The 20327-nt window shown below is 43.1% G+C and overlaps 1 protein-coding gene across 11 annotated transcripts in view; it reads right to left on the bottom strand.

Moving 5' to 3' along the window:
- The window catches only part of LARS2 (leucyl-tRNA synthetase 2, mitochondrial), a 188896-nt gene that overhangs the window by 101644 nt on the left and 66925 nt on the right, over positions 1-20327 (bottom strand). Inside the window, exon 1 of one of the 11 annotated variants that reach the window (XM_038566688.1) lies at positions 19454-19605. The exons of the other annotated variants lie outside the window; for them this stretch is intronic. Coding sequence (XP_038422616.1) covers positions 19454-19576 — 123 coding nt within the window. The 5' untranslated portion in view covers positions 19577-19605. Of the gene's footprint in view, positions 1-19453; positions 19606-20327 lie in introns of those variants that run through there. 11 annotated transcript variants of the gene reach the window in all.

A 20327-nucleotide genomic window follows, 5' to 3' on the forward strand; every position in this document is an offset into this window, starting at 1 on the left:
CCTCACAGGCATGGCACAGAACTCATCTTCCCCAGTTTTCCAGAGAAGCTACTTAAGAGCTCCCATTTTTATCAAAACCCAGGGCAGAAAAAAAAAAAAAAAAAAAAAAAAAAAAATTAAAAAAACAAAACAAAACAAAAAAACCCAGGGCAGGAGCCATGCTCTGTGTGTTTTGTTTTGCTCAGGTTGAGGCGCCCCAAAATTAAATGGAAAGAAGAATGCTTGTATGTTGAGTCAAATCTGTATCCCTCGCATAGGTTTCACAAATTAAATTCAAATCACATCAAATCCACAAGATGAACGGGGGCATTGGGAGAGGGGGAGGGGCAAAGGAACTGAGTAAAAATATTCCCAGACCTTGTTATTGTGTCTTTAAAATTCTCATGCGTTAGAAGTTTAAGGAAACATGTGAAGCAAATGTGACCCAAATCATTGACAACTGTTATATGGAGAAGGGAGTTCTCTTTTATTTTTCTATAGATTTAAGTTTTATGATTCATAAGAGAATATCAAAATACTTCAAATGAATGTGTGTGTGTGTGTGTATGTGTGTGTGTATTCTCAGCCCTTGAATCTGCCTCTGTATTGAGAGAAAAATTAAATAGGAATGGATTGGCATTATTATCTTCATCCTGGCTTAGGGTTTTGAAAACCACTTTCACCTAAAATAGAAAAAAAAGGTGATAGATCCAGTCAGGAAAAGAAAAAGATCGTTATCCAACCAAGCATTAGCCTACCTTCAGGCAGACGGTAATGCAAAGTGCCTTCTCCTCAAAGAGCCTTCTCCCCTGTAGTGAGGGGAGGTGAGGGGAGGGGAGGAGAGGAGAGGTGAAGTAAGGTGAGATGAGGGGAGGGGAGCAAAGGGGAGGGGAAGGGGCCTGTGGGCCCCCTGCATGCACCCTGGCCTCAAACTTGGCTCTGACTCATCTTATTTATATTAGGTTTCTGCACATATTGGTTGAAGAGAAAGTCCTGTCAGCTGCTAGAAGGGTAAAGCTTGAAGAGCCCTGCTCCAAGGACCTTTATCCACTCCTGACAGTTTTCAATTGCATGTTCATCAGCCTCCCCCAAAGTTGTCGTGATGCCTGGTGCCAAAGCCACCTGCCCAGAAGAGGTGGGGATGCCCTGAGATGGGATCTGATCTCCAGTTACTCCCATCTGCTGGACACCAGGCCCAGCCAGCACTCTCACTACCTTCCACCTAACCTGTAAGACATGCCAGAGCACATACTCACCAGGCTCCCCAGGAGCCATAAACATGGTCTGGAAGATCGACCCTGCTCAGAAATGCATTTCCTGAAAAAAGTCCTAGAACCCTCGGGAACCTCTCTTGATTTGCTAATTTGGGGAAACTTCAAAAAACCAAAATAGCTCTTTCTAGTCTTCTAATGTCTCATCTCAGTACAAAATATCGAAGACATCTTTCTGGAATTGAACTGCTTAAAAGCTTTAACTTTAACTTTAACTTTTGTTAAAGTTAAACTTTAACTTTTGTTAACTTTTGTCAACGGACTAGAAATTCCATGTCTGGGGAACTATTTACTCAAAACCCAGCCCTGTGGACAAAGGTCTCCTGGGGGGCACAGTGGGGGGGGGGGGGTGGTCAGCACTCACAAAGATGTTAACAGCCCTTCTTCTTTCCTTTCCCTAAGAAGAGGGTTCTTAACACAGATCACCCTCTCCCCAGGGACACCTGGTAATGTTTTTTGTTTTTTTTTTTTAAAGATTTTATTTATTTATTCATGAGAGAGAGAGGCAGAGACATAGGCAGAGGGAGAAGCAGTCTCCATGCAGGGAGCCTGATGTGGGACTTGATCCCAAGACTCCAGGATCATGCCCTGGGCCGAAGGCAGGCACCGAACCACTGAGCCACCCAGGGATCCCAACCTGGTAATGTTGGCGGGCATCTTTGTCACTACTGTAGTAGTGGTACTACCCTACAATGCACAAGACAACCTCAAGAACAAAAAATTCTCTAGCCCCAAATGTCAGTAATACCAAGGGGAGAGACCCTGCTCTAAGGGTTTTGATCTTTTTAGTTTTTTGAGTCTGTGACCACAGGCAGATAAAGGGAGAGTGAACAAAGCAACTCTCTGGCGGGCATTCCATAAAAAGCCATAAAAGTGGAAACACAAAGAAGTTAACTTAGAATTCCTTCTTCAGCTGGCGTGATGGCATCTCTGCTGAGGGCGTCTTGCAGGGTTACACAGAAATGCTGTGGGACGCCACCTCCTCGCCCTTCTACCAACTCCAAGATCAACGGAGGGAGAGGTCTGTCAAGTCTGGCAGCTGTAGGCAGCTATGATTCTGGAACTCTCCTCTGCACGCAAAGTGCTACTGGGAAATGAGTGACCGATTTAACTATATAAATTTTAAATCATGTAAAAGGCCTCCAAGTCATCTGACTTGGCAAATCTCACGTAGTAACTTCGGGTAATAAATTCTCCTATTTTGAAGTAGGAGAGACATACGGTTGTTCTTGATATGACATCAGTTTATCCCTCTCTCATGAGAGAGTGGTTGAACAAATAAGAGTTTAAGTATCTTCTGTTGGAATCCAGCCCCCTCCAGGGCCAGCCCTGCCAGTGACCCCAAGGGGGAGCCCTGTGTCCATGGTTCTGTTGCTTACAGCTGCCCACAAGCTGTGGGGTGGCACCAACCTGGTAAGACCTCTCCATGAGACCACCAGAGAAGTCAAGTGAATAATGTTCACTATGTTCCAGATCCTTTTTCATCCCCCTGCTTTCCTTTGTCCCGCTTTCCAAATAAGCCAACACCCAAGTTGCTGTAGACTTGTGTGTGTGTGTGTTTTAAGATTTTATTTATTTATTCATGAGAGACACAGAAAGAGGCAGAGATATAGGCAGAGAGCAGCAAGCTTCCTGTGGGAAGCCTGATGCAGGACTCCATCCTAGGACTCTCAGATCATGACCTGAGCTAAAGGCAGACGCTCAAGCACTGAGCCACCCAAATATTGCTGTAGACTTGTTTTTTTAAACAAAACCAAGCAGTTCAAAGTTATAGCTCCAAAAGCAGCTGCATTTCAGCCATACTCCACATAGATTTATATAAAAGTATTGCCTTTTATATCCCCCTGAACTCCAGATAACACAATCTTGCTGTCAAGAGGCGAAATTTATGAATCTGGGATCTTACCTAGAATCGTTCCTCTGCACTGCAATTTTACATCTTACAATAATGCCAGGTTTTTAGCATTAAAAATGTTTTGCACATTCACAGCCAAACATAGCGCCCAACACAGAAGGTGAGCTCCTCAGAACAGAAGGTGAGGCTCAAAACATCATCCTTTGAGGCCTACCAGCCATACCTCCCTGACTGCATGAGTTAATAATGAAGCTGGCTTTGCCAGGGGGTTCCTGTAGCACCCTGATTCGGCCCTGATGAAGCCCAGAAGGCTGAGCCTACTGTATGGTCCTTGATATGAGACAGTATTTGGTCTGTGAAGAAAGAATGAGGGTAGTTAGCTACCTTCTGTGTACTTCACAGAGGCCTCCTCAGGCTCACACTCCTCACTCCATGAAGACTCGGAGAGAGCGTATCTACAAGAAAGACAATCTACTTTGGAGCCAACTGACTTGGGTTCAAATCCTAACATCACCATTAGCTATGTGGCCCTCGCCAAGTGTCCCCATCTAGAAAATTGGGGTACTGAAGACCATCTGAGTGGGATGTTGTCAGGGCAAATGTGATAATGTATATAGAGCATGTGCTGGCCACATAGGAGGGGCTGCCGGGGCTACTTCCCTTAGCTTAGCCCATGGTGTGTCAGAGTGTGAGGCTGGCTTCCTTGTCACACACTCAGAGGCAGGCCACTGGAGCAAGGTGAAAGGGAGAGCTAACTCACTGTTACTTAGCATCATTAATACCTTCCCAAATATGGGCCTTCTTACTACAAAGAGATTGTGCTTATGAGGGAAAGACTAAACACATGACCCAGTTGGAGACCTCCACACACAACACATACACACATACACCCAGGCAGGGAGAGCCAGATAAGTCGCCTCCCCAAAGTCCCTCTGCCTTGGTAGGCTTTAGCTAGCCCACTGTTCCTTGCTTCCCCTGGCATCTCTAACAGAGACTGGTCCTCGACCACAGAAGAGCTAACATCACTCAAAGCTATCATGAATCTAATTTGCCTGGCAGCCTCACCATATTCAGCTTAGCTATTAGGATTACATACAATAAAACAAAAACCTGAGGCTACATGTTTATTAAGTCAGCCGTTCAGTAGCCCAGTACCCTGGGAACTCAACACCATAAGAAAGGTGAGCAATTGCCATGCGTTGGTTTCCAGAGGCAAGACATTCGCCCTCTCTCCCTGGTCTCACTGTGAACCTCCTGCCTTCAAATCAATGGACCCTGGAAACAGAGGAGAGAGGTCCCTTTTTAAAAACTGATCTTCTGTACTGTGCATTTTTGTCATCTGTTCCTTATTGCATTGGATCCAAAGGGAACGTATGGTAATGACCTTGTCAGGTTCTCCAATCTTAGAGGGAAGGGGCTCTGAAAACACAGCATAGCTCAAAGGACATGAGAAGCCGGCCTCAGGATTCATAGTGTGCAGCTGAAGACAAGAAAAAAAATCAATCCAGGCTGCACCAGATGTTCCTGACTGGTGCTGGTACAAGGTTCCAGTCCAGAGCTCCATGCACCCACTGTGCTAGAAGAAGGAAGAGGAAGAAAATCTGCCAGAATGGGACAGTAACGGCCACCCCCACAGGAAGTCCTCTAAACTTAGCACTGGCTCTCAAACTTTGTGGCACCTTGGAGCACAGCTATAGAGGTTTCTGGCATCTGGGTCTCACCCCACCCCCAGAAGTGTCAAGAGCAGCCAGTGTTAAGAATCACTGCAAAGAGGTTCCCCCCAAATACATCTCCCTCCCAAATATACTGCGTGAAAGGCAGGATCTGGTCCTGCCCATGTCTTCACAGCATTTAACTGGGCTTCAGCAGGAGCCAAGAGCACGATTGAGTCGATGTGCGATTTCTACCAAGGTCCCCAGCGCTCTGTGCTGAGCGGGATCTCTCCACCAGCCTGCCTGATTCCCGTCTTGTCCAGCACAGACTCACTTCCTTCTCACAGAGTCCTTGCCCTCTCTGTCTTCCCAAGACATACACAGGCAGGAAACAATAAGAAATCACCACTTGGGGGGACGCCTGGGTGGCTCAGCGCTTTAGCGCCGCCTTCAGCCCAGGCCGTGATCCTGGAGACCCCGGATCGAGTCCCACATTGGGCTCCCTGCATGGAGCCTGCTTCTCTCTGCCTGTGTCTCTGCCTCTCTCTCTCTCTCTCTCTCTCTCATGAATGAATGAATGAATGAATAAATAAATAAATAAATAAATAAATAAATCTTAAAAAAAAAAAAAAAGAGCAAGAAATCACCACTTGAAACCCACCTTTCTAACAACAGAAAAAGCAACCTGATCGGGTAACTACCTATGCTCAGTGGTCGACTGCTTAAAAATGCCAGACTTTCTGACAGCTCATGTCTCTGCCCAGAGGAGAGTGCTTCTTGGAGGGGAGGCTGCAGAAAACCAACAATGGTGGCCGGGTCCTCCCGTGAGGCTTCTTGGGGAGAGGGTGAGGAGGAAGATGTTTAAATCCTCACCTGGATGCCCCTAAAGGGGACTTAGGCAGGAAGGGGGCAGAGAAAATGGAGGCAGGTGGCACAACACAGCTTCAGGCTGGGAGTCTTAATTAGCAGGCGACGGGACACGTCTGTGCACAGCTCCATGCTCCCACACTGCTCTTCCCTCCTCCTCTCATCTCACTCCCTGTGGCAGCTCCGTTGTGGCAGGCACTGTGCACCCTGTACACCTGGCTGAGGCTAGGGGAGAGGGCAGCACCCAAGGCTGCCCAGCTCTGGGTGGGGGTGGGGGGGCAGGAGGGACACTGGAACCCAGGTATCTCGACTCAGAGGGACATCAGGGAGTAAAACACCACCTTGAGTAGTACCCCCTGGCTTGCCCTGCTGTGCCTGGACTGACTCACACACATACTCCCGGGAGGTCTGGGTAAATCAAGCAGAAGGAAGGAGCCAGAACACTCCTCCATAAAGGAATACCGGGGTGAATATGCTTTGAGCAAAAACAACAGCAGCAGACATAGTAACAGTGAACATTTCCCAAGCCCTGAGCAGTGCTGGACTCGGTTTCGGCTACTTAGAAGCATCTCATTTAGCTCTTAGTATGATCCCAGGAGTCAGTTACTCTGGTTATCAAATGTGGGCTTGAGCTCCCGGTTTGAAACTGCAATTCACCGCCTGATCCTCCCACCTGCCCTTGCCCTGTTCTACCTTTTTTCCTTTCCATAGCACTTATATTCTTCTAGTGTACTTTATTATTCAGTTATTTATTATGTTTAATAATAATTTGCCAATCTTTGTCTCCTCTTCTCTCCCCACTCCTAGTGTACTCATTTCAAGGTTCCTCTGTAAAAGAGTTTTGTCTTTTTTCCTCCCACTGATGTATTCCAAGTGCCTAGAACACTACCTGGTACCACGGATGTTTAGTGAATGGCTGTTGAATGAATAAATCATCATTTTACAGATCAGAAAACAAGACTCGAGATAACTTGTTCAAATTTGCATGGCTAGTCAGAGGCAAAATTAGGATCCAAATGTGGGTCAGAGTGACTCGGGATCTGCACCTCTGCAAATGATTTCCTCCTCTCAAAGTCAGCTTGACTTTTATAAGACGTGATGCCAAGTGTTTTCAAAGCAGGGTGTGCTGTGTGAACCAAACACATATAACATACACTTAAACTTGTATTATAAAGGTTTACACAGCTGTCTTTCCATTGAATATTTGCATGATGTGCACTAATGCTAGAACGAATGAAATGGCTTAAATACTATATCCTTTACTTACATAAACACTGTATAATGTTTAATGACATGGGAATATGATATTTGATACAAAATTGAATATACTTTATGGTTTCAGTTATATAATGAAAATATAAAAAGAATGTCAGGGAGAAAAGGGGCAACATATAAACACACACTGGGTTGCCTCAGGATGACACTGAGCATGGGTGATTCTCTTAAAATTATAAACCGCTTTTCTAAACGTCACTGATTTCATAGAATGACTATTACTTGAAATTAGCCCATAGTTTTACAGTTCTTGACGAGACTTCCACTGTGGTGACAGCCTTACGAGGGACCCTGTGCCAGGGCACCCAGGGGAGCCATGCCTAGATTCTGATCCACAGAAACTGTGAAGCCACTAAGTTTGGGGACAGCTTGTTATGCAGCAAGAGATAACCAATACGTTGGTAAAAGGGGTCACTAATTGGACCAAGTCCTGGGATGGACACAATGACTAAATGAAAAAAATGTGGGTAATACACTTGGCAAATGTTCAGCATGCAGATGAGAAGGTGGAGCCCCCAGGGTAACCCCGCATCACCAAGCTTCCCTCTCCACAGCATGGGCAGACAACTGGTCTGCTGCCCAGGCCACGGGGGAATGACAGGGAGGCCTAGTGCTCCATGCTCCTGCCTGACTCCATCTGAAATGTCAAGCACATACCCCTCTTTTAGGACCTAACACAGACTTTTTTGCTTCTGTGATTCAAGTCCCCAAGATTTGTTCACCTTCCAAGACAGGCTGTCAGCCCCTGATGGCAGGTGGAGGGCGGCGGATGGCAGGAGCATAGGGTTGGTTGGCAGGCTAAAGACCAGGGTCTGAGCACTGGATTCTGCTCATGGATCTGCTATGGACTCGCTGGTGACCCTGAACAAAGGTCTCACCTCCCTAAGGCTCACTTTCTTCATCTGGAAACTGCTATAAGGATCAAGGTTATCTGAAGAGGGTCAGCTTGTCTGGCTCAGTATAGATGCACAGCAGGTACTCAATGAATCTTCATTAAAACAACAAATATATCAAAATTCAGGTAGTCAAGTGTCAGAATCTTAAAAAAGAAAAAAAAAACCCAAAAAAGTCTTGAGACAGAGCCCTTGCTATTTCTTAAACATGCAGGCTTTCTTAAAAAGTGGTATGTTTCTTCTCAGAACCACAATCTAGCTTATTTGTACTAAATTTTGTCAAATATGGGTTCACAAGAGAAATACTGCCCAAATTCATACCACACTAAGTGCTCTAAGACTTCTGTATGCAGAATCTCCAAACTTCCAAAAGCAAAAAAAGGAAACACGTTTACTTCCATTAGCCACTTCTACAATGTTAGTAACAAATGATAATTTAAAAAAGAAATTCACTGAGATCAGTTTCTCAGCTCCCTGGTATAAAGCTGGTTCTGAATTTTGTTTTTTTCCCATGGGATCCCCAGGAGAAAACATTCACTGAGGGTCTACTACCCAGTTCTCATCCTGGGGGACTCACTAATCGGCTTGAGCAAAGGAGAGAAAATGGTGGTACGTGAGAGCAGAAAGGATAGATTTTCCACCCCAGTCAAGGTTCTCTTTGCTCATTCACTTACTGAATCGCTCCAAAGACATTTACTGGGTACCAGCTACATTATGAGCACTAGTTGGTGGCTTGGGGAGGACTGCTCCTCCATCACTAAGAAGATTAAGGCTACCTATAGTGGACCATCTCATGGTTTGTCCTTCTTTATGCAAAGTTCCTCTGAATTATCATCCCCAGCCCTGACCACGCAGTCACATTTATCTGAGGGGGAAAGAGAGACAATCCACCATCCACCCCAACTCCCGAGCAGTCCAGGCCTGGCACCTGCCCCTGCCACTAGGTTGCTTCATTTTACCTCATTTGCACCTTTCCCATCAACAGGGAAAGGCCAGGAGTCGCCTACAGGCCTGGCCAGGGGTTCCCATCCTAGACCACATGGCCACTGTTTCCTCCTTCCCAGACTGTTATTTCCTAAGGCTCCCAAAGCCTAGGCTTCTCAGCCTTACTGGCTACTTCTTTGTATCTCTCTTCCTTCAACCATCTGTTAGATTCTATCTTTGCCAAGCTTCTGCCTCTGGCCTCCTTTACCTTCCCTGTTCTCCTCTTTTGTGTAGAGTGGAGGGAACAGGTGTTAATATCAGGGTAATTAATTAATCATGACCCTAACATTTGTCTAAGAGCTCATTTTTATGTAATTATGTTCCTTTATCTCGAGTCTAACTTTAGACTGAAAATGAGCATTTCATGAAAATTGAAAATGACAAATGCTAGGCACTGTGCTTTTATACAGCATGCATTTTATTCTTGAAGGTCTTGTTTTTCAAATCTAGGGCTACGGCTAGATTCTCACGTAATTTGAAAGGCTTATGTTCTACATGTTCTTGAGGCCAATTTAGAGAATGAGTATTAATGGAAGGGAATCATGGTCTTTGCAGTTTTAAGACAGCTCACATTGTCTTTCAACTGAAATCAGCTTGATTGGTGAGTTTCTCTTCTTGCTATTTTCTTGACCATTATACTCTGAGCACTATCATTTTTAGGGAACCTGAAAGCTATCTCCTGCTACAAACTACACAAGACTCCGACATCTCATCCATAATCGGATGAGAAGCAACAATTTGCTTAATTTCTTGGTAATTGTTCTCTGCCAGCTGACAAGGGTTTCATCACGGCCGTCTAACAATACAGACAGCTTTTCTAACTAGACAGTTGGGAACAGAAAACCTTCCATTAAACGACAGATGAGACTAATGGGTTTGAATTGCAATTTGTTATCAGTCTACTTGGGCGGATGCCAGTATTTCAACTGTCCGAGCCAAACCTGCTCTCCTACAATTGTCCCATTTTTCTGGGACAAAAGAATGTTAATTTTATCTGCAACATTTTTGAAAATTTCGGGATTAGCAGGACAGAGTCCTCTGAAAGGTATTTTGAGACATGAGTTCTCCAGGTTTCCTGAATAATATGAAGGCTATTTGTTAGACATGGGCATGGATCCAGAGGAAGAGGAAATATCAATTCATCAGTTCCATGGATGCAAAAACAGTGACAGCAGTGTGCAAAATGAGCTGTTCTGCTGCCTGCAAGTGCCGTAAGCAATGAGTAGTAGAAACCTGTCACAGCTTGAAACCTGTCACATGTGACACAGACCAATAGATAAAACTATAAACTGGGGAAAAAAGTATAGAAAATTATTTTGGATATCTTTTTGTTCAGTGATTTTTAAGGGAAGGGCAAGGGGCAGGGAAGCACAGATCAGAATCTCACAGGAGGTAGGGGGAGTTTTAAAAATATCTTCTTCCTAGAAGAAGATGGCATAGATATACTTTCCCCTATTCTTTTCACTAGGTAAAACTAAAAACCCTAGTTATTCCGTGTGTAAAACAAACTTAAGACTCTGAAAAATGAAAAAGAGAAGGCGGAGCAGTTAAAGACCTTAGCACCTAAGGAATGACGCATTGGTAAGTTCCATGGATTTTCCTGATATCTCTAAGTCCCGAAATGGCAGCTAACTAAGCCAGTAACCCAGAAATGTCAAGGAGTACAGACCAAAATTTTTTAGAATTAAAAATTTAAAAAAAGAAAAAGAAAAAAGAAAAGCCTGCTTGCTCTAGCCCGAATACTAGGGAAGGGACAACCTAGCAAGAAAGGAAACCTAGACAGCTGCTCTATTCTGCCCAGGATCACAAAAAAAATGGCAGCCCACTCCCACCAGCAAAGGCTTAGTGGGAGACCCTAGACTTACAACTTTGGCTGGCTATAGCCAGGCAGCTCAAACTCTGCACCAGGGCAGTGTCAGAGGAAGTTAGTAGAGAACCAGAATTTCTACCCTTACTGGGCATTAATGAACATTTCTCCTTGGCAGTGATAGTGGAGACCACAGGGTATATCTGAACTACCCCAACCAGCAGTAATGAAGTGCCCCTCCCTTTCCTTGATGGGAGTGGTAGAGGAGTCAGGAAGTCCGTCCCTGCTCAGTGGTAACAGGGCCATCCCCTATGGTGTCAGTGGCATCCTCATGGGGACAGTAACAATGTCCTCTTTCCCAATTAGGGTAATATCAGCAGGGGCCTAGTGGGGAGCCTCTATCCTACCCTTGCCCAGCTGTAACAAGGAGGTTCTCCATTCCCAGGGTGCTGATGGTGGACATCTGGAGATTCTAGACTTCCACATCTACCTAGAAGTATAGAGGCAGTGCTCCCCTTTTATCCACTGGAGCAGTACCAGGGAATCCCTGCTAATATACAAGGTTTAAATAAGATCCAGAGTCTTAAAAGAATTCCTCCAAATGTCCACATTTCAATAAAAAAAAAAAAAATCGTTAGTCATACCAAGAACCAGGAGGATCTCAAACTGAGTAAGAAAATACAATTGGGGGGATCCCTGGGTGGCTCAGTGGTTTGGCGCCTGCCTTTGGCCCAGGGTGCGATCCTGGAGTCCCAGGATCGAGTCCCATGTCAGGCTCCTGGCATGGAGCCTGCTTCTCCCTCTGCCTGTGTCTCTGCCTCTCTCTCTCTATGTCTATCATGAATAAATAAAATCTTTAAGAAAGAAATACAATTGGCATGTACCAACACCATAATGACTAGACTGACAAAATTATCTGACTAGGATTTTAAAGCAGCCATTATAAGAAAGTTTCAATAGGAAATTATAAACACACTTGAAACAAATGAAAAAAAAAAAAAAACCCAAAGTCTTTACAAAGAAAAGTTATAACGAGAACTAAATGGAAATTTTAGAACTAGAAAATAAAATAACTGAAATAAAAAGCTCAAAGGATAGGCTCATCACCAGAATGGAGGGGGGCAGAGGAAAGAATCAATGAACTTGAAGACAGCACAACAGAATTTATCTAAACTGAATAGAAGAGAGAAAACAGACTGGAGAAAAATGAACAGATGGGATGATGGGACACCTGGGATGATGACAAAAGATCTAACGTTCAAGTCATTGACGTTTCATAAATGAAGAAGAAAAAGAATGGAACAGAAAAGGTATTTTAGGAAATAATGGTCAAGATTTTCTCAAATTTGGAAAAACATAAACCTCCATATTCAAGAAACGGAGTAAAACTCTAAACAAGATAAATCCAGAGAGATCCACTCCAAAACAAATCATAATCAAATGTCTAAGAACAAAAGATGAAGAAGAAAACCTTAAAAGCAGACAGACAGAAACAATGCATTACAGGATGTACAGGAAACAATGCATAAGGAGAAAATTCAAAAGACAGCAGATTTCTCACCTGAAACCATAAAGGCCAAAAAGAAGTGGCATGTTTTTCAAGTACTGAAAGAAAAGGACTGTCAACCCACAATTGGCTATCCAGTGAAAGTATTCTTCAATGAAGCAGAAATCAAGACTCTCAGATTAAGAAAAACCAAGAGAATCTGTCATGAGCAAAACTACCTTAAAGAATGGCTAAAGGAAGTTCTTTACATAGAAGGAAAATGATAAGAAAGATAAGAAAGGGAAACTTTTTTTTGTTTAAAGGAGGCTCCATGCCCACCATGGAGCCCAATGCATGGTTTGAACTTACAACCCAGAGATCAAGACCTGAGCTACAGTCAAGAGTCAGACACCCAATGGACTGAGCTATCCAGGTGCCCCCAAAGGGAATCTTGAAACATCAGGAATGAAAAAAAAAAAAAAACAAAGAAGCAAAAATATAGGTAAATACAGTAGCCTTTCTTTTTCCCGAGTTTTCTGAATATATTACAGATGGAAAAGAGTAAAAGAATGTAAAGGTTCCTACATTTCATTCAAACTGGTAAAATGACCATACCAATGGTCATTGATACATTATATATGTAATATAATACCTAAAGCAAAAACTAAAGAAGCTATACAACACACTAAAAACAAAAAAGTATAGATTAATCTAAATGGAACTCTAAAAATCACTCAAGTAATTCATAGCAAGGCAGAAAAAGAAAACAGAGAAGCAAAAAAAATAAAAGAAACTAGAAAATAAGTTAAAATGTCAGAATTTAGCCACAACATATCAATAATTACATCAAATGTAAATGGTGCAAATATATCAATTAATAGGCAGAGTTTGGCAAAATTGATTTTAAAAAATGAACCAACTATATTCTGTTTTGAAAAAAATTCCCTTCAAATATAATGATGTAAGTAGGTTGAAATATAAAAGGATTAAAAAGATATACCATGTAAAAATTAGCTGAAAGGAAGAAATCTGATGAATCACTGACCTCTACCTCTGAAACTAAAAAACAAAGACAAAAACAACCAACTCTAATAAAACAAAAGAGAAAGAAAGGCTTTATTAATGTAAGATAAAGGAGACTAAGTAGAGTGGCTGTATTATCAGTATATTTCATTTATATTTCATGTACTACAAGGTAAAACATCATAAAGTAGACTTCAAAGCAAAGAAAATTACTAGTGACAGAGAGGAACATTACATAACAATAAAAGGGTCTGTTACCAAGAAGATGCAGCAGTCCTAAATGTATGTACACCAAACAGCAGAACTGTAAAATATGTGAAGCAGGAACTGCCAAAACTGGGAGGACATTGGAAAAAATCCACAATTACAGTTGAAGACTTTAAGACCTCCCTCAAAATGAATGACAGAACCTGATAGGAGTTAGAACTCAACATCCAACAGAACCTAATTGACATTTATAGAACACTCTACCCCAAAACAGCCAAATCCACATCATTCTCAAAACAGATGCCAAGGCAGGTCATATTCTGGGCTATAAAACAAAATCTCATAATTGAAATCTGTGATATAATAAATATATTTGTATAACATTTCTGTCCCCATTATTGGCATAAAGCTCCAAAAATCCTTAGAATTTCCTGATAGAAGTTGGGTCTTTTTTTGTCCTTCAAAAGGTTTTTTTTGTCCTTCTGAGCATACCTGAGGTGACTTAGGGTGCGGACCCTAGATAGACTCAGGATGGTCACCAGAAAGACAAATAGAGGACTAGGAATTTCAGCCACAACCACCAACTTCTGGAAAGGAAGAGAAGGGGTGGGACTTCCATAAAAACTCTTGAACAATGGGATTTTATGAGCTTCTGGGATGATAAACATCAAGCCAGAAGAGAGGCCCATTCTGGTTCCATCAGGACAGAGGTTCCTGTGGTTGGGCCTCTTCTGTACCTTGCGCCGGCCGAATCCAGCAGTGAAGCCATCCAGGCTACGACTTTGCTTTGTCTGGAGATTTCTGATGACTGATCCAATCTCCTTTTGGCAGGTTTTGTTTCTAGGAATTTACCTATTTCATCTACATTATACTACTAGTAGTATACTACTAGTAGTAATGGGAGTCTTTTTCTTTGTCAGTCAATCCTAGCTAAAAGTTTGTCAGTTTTGCTGGTCTTTTTTAAGACCCAACTTTTGGTTTCGTTTGTTTTCTCTACTGTTTTTCTATTCTCTACTTCATTGATCTCTGCTGTAATATTTATTATTTCCCTCCCTGTGCTAGCTTTGGATTCAGTTTGCCCTCCTTTTTCTAGTTCCTTAGATTGTGAAGTTAGGTTGTTTATTTGACATCTTTCTTGTATTTTGATGTCAGCACATATATTATACATGTCCCTCTTAGAACTGCTTTTGCTGCATCCCAGAAGTATTGGTATGTTGTGTTTCCTTGTTCATTTGTCTCGAAGTATTTCCTAATGTCCCTGTGATTTGAGTCACTGATTGTTTAAGAATGTGCTATTTAATTTCCTCTTCATCCCATTGTGGTCAGAGAAAATACCTTGTATGATATCTTTTACAATCTATTGAGATTTAATTTGTGGGTATCCTCTGGTGTCGGGATGTGGGCAGTAGAATGTCCACTCCCTAATTCCTTGAACACGTGAACATGTTAGTTTAGAAGCTAGAAGAATTATGTAGATGTAGGTAAAACAGGGAGATTATGCTAAATTATGTAGGTGAGCCCAATGTCATCACATGGGCTGGTTAAGGAGGAGAGATCTTTCTTTGGCTGGAGTCAGAGGGACATGGCAAAAGGATGAAGTCAGAGGGATTGGAGGCATGAGAGAGATGAGAGGGACCCAACTACCATTGCTGGAGAAGCCACACAGAGGGCACAGGAGGAGTGCAGGCAGACTGGAAGAACCAAGAGCCTGGGGGACAAGCACCAAGGAACTGAACTCAGCCAACACCCCAAACGAAGCAAGAAGCAGATTTCTTCTCAACATCCAGCATGGAACACAACTCTGCTGACACCGTGATGCCGGCTTTTTAAGATCCCAAACAGAGGACCCTGTAAAGCCCAACCAAATTTCCAGCTTACTGAAACTAAGATAATAAGTTCGTGTTGTTTTAAGATGCTAAGTTTGTGGTAATTTTTTTTTTTTAAAGATTTTATTTATTTATGAGACACACAGAGAGAAGCAGAGACATAGGCAGAGGGAGAGCAGGCTCCCTCAGGGGAGCCTGATGTGAGACTCAATCCCAAATCCCCAGGATCATGACCTGAACCAAAGGTTGATTCTCAACCACTGAGTCACCCCCGTGCCCCTGTGGTAATTTTTACAGTAAGCTAATACAGGAGATGTGTCTAGGATAAAAATAGGTATGAAAGACTTTCTGGCAACAACCAGGAAATTCACATATGGATTGCATATAAGATAATATCATGGAATTACTGTTAATTTTTTTTAGTTGACAAATGGTATTGTGGTTATGTAGGAGGACATCTTAAGTCTTCAAAGACAGGAAAGTGCCACCATGTCTGCAAGTTGTGAAGCAAATATGGCAAAATGTCAGTGATGGTTGAACCCAGGTGAAGGCAGATAAATGCTCAAAAACATTTTATAAATTGCTGGAGAAAAAAACTGTTGAGTTAAAGAAGCCAGACACAAAATAATACATACTAAGGGCACCTGGCTGGCTCGGTCAGAAAAGCATACGACTCTTGATCTTGGGATCGTGATTTTGAACCACATGTTGGGTGTAGAGATTACTATTAAAAAAAAAACATACACACACATACTGTATGAGTCCATTTATGTAACTGTGTAAAAGACATATATAGGTGGTAAAACTGGAAATAAGGCAGTGACGATCACAGATGTCAGAACAGTGGTCGCTTGTAGAGGGGAGAGACAAACTTGTACACAGAAAAGGACACACAAATAGTTTTTGGGTGCTAGTGAAGTTTTATTTTGTAACCTAGGTGGTCACTACACAAACATGTTTTATGTTCTAGTCTATATATATGTAATATCTCACAATTTAAGAAGTTATATAAATAATACTTGTATTTGCAAAAATATTGCCAGCTTTTTCAAAATTTGTTTTTATTATTCATTTATGCTCTAGCTTACACCAGAAATAATTGAGGGTAGGCCTGTATTTTGATTCCTAACTAATAAGGTTCAGGAGCATGATCATTCCTAAGATCCTTTTTTCTGAATAGGAAAACAAAATCACAGAAATACTGCATAAGAAACTCTGGGAGCGAGGCCCAGAAATCTGTGCTTTAACAAGCTCTCTTGGTGATTCTGATGCTCACAAAGTTTAAAAACCAGTGGTATAAGTACACTTCTAAGTAATCCTCATTTTCATGGAGTTACAACTTCATCTCCAAGATATTCTAGATATTGCTTCCCAACATGCTTCAAGCCCATTGTCCCCATACAACTACAGGCAGCCATTCTAATCAATGGTTGTCCCAATGGCTGATGGGCAAGATTGACCTGGAGGTCTGATTCAGCTGTGGACAGAAGGGTTTATACTCTTATTTTCTAAGACATTTAAAGAGTGATCTAAGAGTTATCTCTTCAATAACCATAAGAAACATTCACTTGGAGAGAAGCTGAGGCTTAGAGGAGCAATAGATGATGCCCACCACATGTGAATGACAAGACCCATCACCCAAATCCAGGCCTCTGAGATGAGTGGGTAATGCCACTGCCATTAACCAGAGTGTGCATCCTTGACAAAGATGGCCTGACCGGGCTCATGACCACCAGGAGGGGAGGACTTTGGAAAAAATAAACAACTTCCTTGGATAGTCAAATCAAGAGTGGCTCCGGATACTTCCTTCATCAGTTAGGTCTGACAAGTCCAAGAAAGCCATCCTAGTTGAAGCGACAAATGTGGATGCAAAACTAGTGGACTGGCGCTGCCCTGTATGAGGTCAGAGGCACATGTGTTCTGCATTCATGAAGACAGGTGCTTGGGCAGCCCCGGTGGCTCAGCGGTTTAGTGCCACCTTCAGCCCGGGCGTGATCCTGGAGACCCAGGATCAAATGCCATGTCGGGCTCCCTGCATGGAGCCTGCTTCTCCCTCTGCCTGTGTCTCTGCCTCTGTGTGTGTGTGTGTGTCTCATGAATAAATAAATAAATCTTTAAAAAAAAATGAAGACATGTGTTTCACAACCTCCAGACGACCACAGTCCTGAATACCAACCCTTGAACACCAGCACCAACCTCCCTGTAAACAGGTAAGCACTACAGGATGAGCCGCCAATTCACTTCAGCTCCAATAGAGATATTCCCTTCTCCCTCTCACCCAAAGGAAAACCTCCGGAAAAAGGTTAATTTTCTGCCTCTGCCAGACAAACTGTTTCACCTCTGGAAGAACTTGAAAGAAGACTCGGAGAGTCACTCTGAGTGCCTGTTACACGTTGTCAAGGCAACCACGGCTCCCAGCTCTCGCTGCGGGAATCTTCCCAACCATGTTTTCAGGCCCTCGCTTGCCCCCAAGTTCTTTTTGTTTTAAGCTATTCTTTAAAGTCTTCTAAAATAAAAACCATTAAAAATATATCTTTCTACTCTCTTTGAGCCCTCATTACTTCCTGGAGTTTAATCTTTCCTATCAGATGTCTGGTCCTCTATGTAAACAAAATGCCAAGGTTAAGGCCCTTGAAGCAAACATTAATTTTCACTCTTGTAATCATACAAATCAGGCTGCATTTGGAAGTAAACTCATGAAGGTATGGTCCAAAGAGCTTGTGTGTTTTGCACGAAGAGAGGGTGCTGTTCCAAAACCATGATAACAACACGAAGCGCCTATGGGTGGGTGGAGAAAGCGCCAAACAAAGACCAGCAGGAGCACAGGAGAAAGATATTTTACAAGACAACCAGCGGAATCGGAATCTGCAAGATGACTGGTACTCCTCCTCGATGTTAGGGGACTGTCATTCACTGCTTCAGCTGTGACAATGGGAATGTGAAGAGGGAAAGGAGCAAAGAGCAAGCCTTCATCTTCGAGCAACACGTACTGAACTCTTTACAGATAAAGTTATCTGACCTCATGCCTGCTACAAAGTAATTCAGAGCAGAAGGTAGGGATGAAGTACTAACTGGTCACGAAACAGCAAACTGTGGAAGCTGGGTTATGAGTGCTTGGAGGTTCTCTATACCAGTCTATTTTTTGGAGTGCAAGCTAGAATTTTTCCATAATGAAAAATTATTCAAAAAACAGAGAGAGAGAGAAAAGAGAAAGAAAAGAGAGAGGGAGAGTTGGAAAGGAAAGCAAGTGAGTCAATGGAAGGAGTGAGAGTGAACAAGGGAACGGAAAAGAGGACAGTGAAAGACAAGACAGACGGAGAGACCTGTGCATGTGGTGGAGACACCTTGGGTGCCCCAGCAACCCCCCCTACTTCATGGAGGCTATGTGGCACTGCCAGATAAAACCCGGAGAAGCTCAAAGGCACCAAAAGTCTATCCTAGTAAAAGTCCTGATAGAGTGCAATTCTGATGTGCCTCCTGTGTTAGCTCCAAGATAGCCACGCTCCATGCCTTTCTCAGCCTGCTATGCAGCCTTGCCTTCTGCCTTCGGGAAGCTGGGGAAGCTCATTTGCATTCGTTTCAATGGATGACTGTCTTAGGGGGCAGCTATTCTGGAGTTTGCCTGGCCCTACTGGGACCGATGGGCAAAAGTGTCAATCTTATTACTGGACACCAACATGTACAGAAGACTGAACCCAGAAATACAAGGAGGAAATGAGACAAAGGAATTAAAAATCCAATGAAAATGAGTATAAATTAAAACTCCTATAATCTCCACTATAAAGAAACTCAGTGAGAGTCAAGTCTTGATTGCTCCAGTACAGGAGAATAAAAAAAATTAATCCAAACACCGTTTATGCCAAGTCCTGGAATATGTTTCCGTTTTGTCTTGTTTTGAGTTTATGCTGGAGTATGAATGTGTTTGGGGATTGCTCAGCAAGCACCAAAAGCAAATAATAAAGCCCTCCTCTGGCTGATTCCACAGGAATTACTTTGAGTCTCATCTGGTTTGAACTTTCTCTTCCTTCTTATACTTGTCTCAGTTTGGAGGTAACTCCTAGGGACTGCTCCCACAACAATTATGCAGACAATTCCTGATAAGAAATCAGGCCCCAGAGTCTACTTCAATCAAGATGTGCAGCCAAGGCTTGCTCTAGAACCAGCTCAGGCCCCAGAGCACTGGTAAGCAGGCAGGACGTGAAGTCCAGAGACACATCCGCCTCCATAGCCCACATCAAACAACTTCAAAGTGAACTCTGTCATTTGTCACAAGGAATTCCCAGAGCCATCCCCTAGGACCAGTGGGTGACCACTGCCGAGGCTGTTACCTGAGCCCACGAGAGTAGAACGCAGCCCAAGCCTTCTCTGCAGGAAGGCTGCCAACTCTTCCACAGAGTAAGTGCTCCAGAAGAAGCACATCCCTGTCTCTCACTGCACAGTCTGGAATTCATTTCCTCTTTATTCTTCCCTTAGTACATGTTTAGCCATTCAAATTCAGCTTTCGGCTTCTTACTTTCCCTCTTCTCAAGATGACACAAGCTGTTTCAGGAGTAACATCTGAAAAAGTGAAACCCAGCACTGTGCTAACAGCAACGTTTGATTCTCATTCTGGCTCACCAGACATGCCTTAACTCTAGAAGTGTACACATTTTTTTTTAATCCCAAGAATTAAGCCTCTTATGTCAGAATGATGAGAATGTAGCTCAAGAGCTGGACAATTCTAATGGGAGTCCCACCTGGGGAGAGGCAGGAAGAATTAGACCTAGACCCAGGTTTTAAAGTTGACTTTCTCCATCTGGGGAAGAAGCATTTCTGAGCTATCTTATCTTTAAAATATTCTGTTGACAGCTACCCATCTGTTGAATTAGCCAGGTTTTATGAGACTTTAGGAATGTCACTTGCAAAGGGCACAGGTCTGCCTTGCCAATTAAATAAACTATTCTTCTACTTCCTGACTTTGCCACTCCATATGACCAAACAGATTGTAACATTTAATCAAAAAGTACTAGTGTGGGGTGTCTGGGTGGCTCAGTCGGCTAAGCGTCTGTCTTCAAGTCAGGGCACGATCACGGGGTCCTGGGATTGAGCCCCACATTGGGCTCCCTGATCAGTGGGGGGAACTGCTTGTCCCTCTCCCACTGCCTCTCACTCCCCCTGCCGCCTGCCACTCATGTGTGCGTGCTCTCTCTCTTAAATAAATAC

The sequence above is a fragment of the Canis lupus genome, chromosome 20, assembly GCF_011100685.1.
Source record: "Canis lupus familiaris isolate Mischka breed German Shepherd chromosome 20, alternate assembly UU_Cfam_GSD_1.0, whole genome shotgun sequence".
Taxonomy (NCBI): Eukaryota; Metazoa; Chordata; class Mammalia; order Carnivora; family Canidae; genus Canis; species Canis lupus.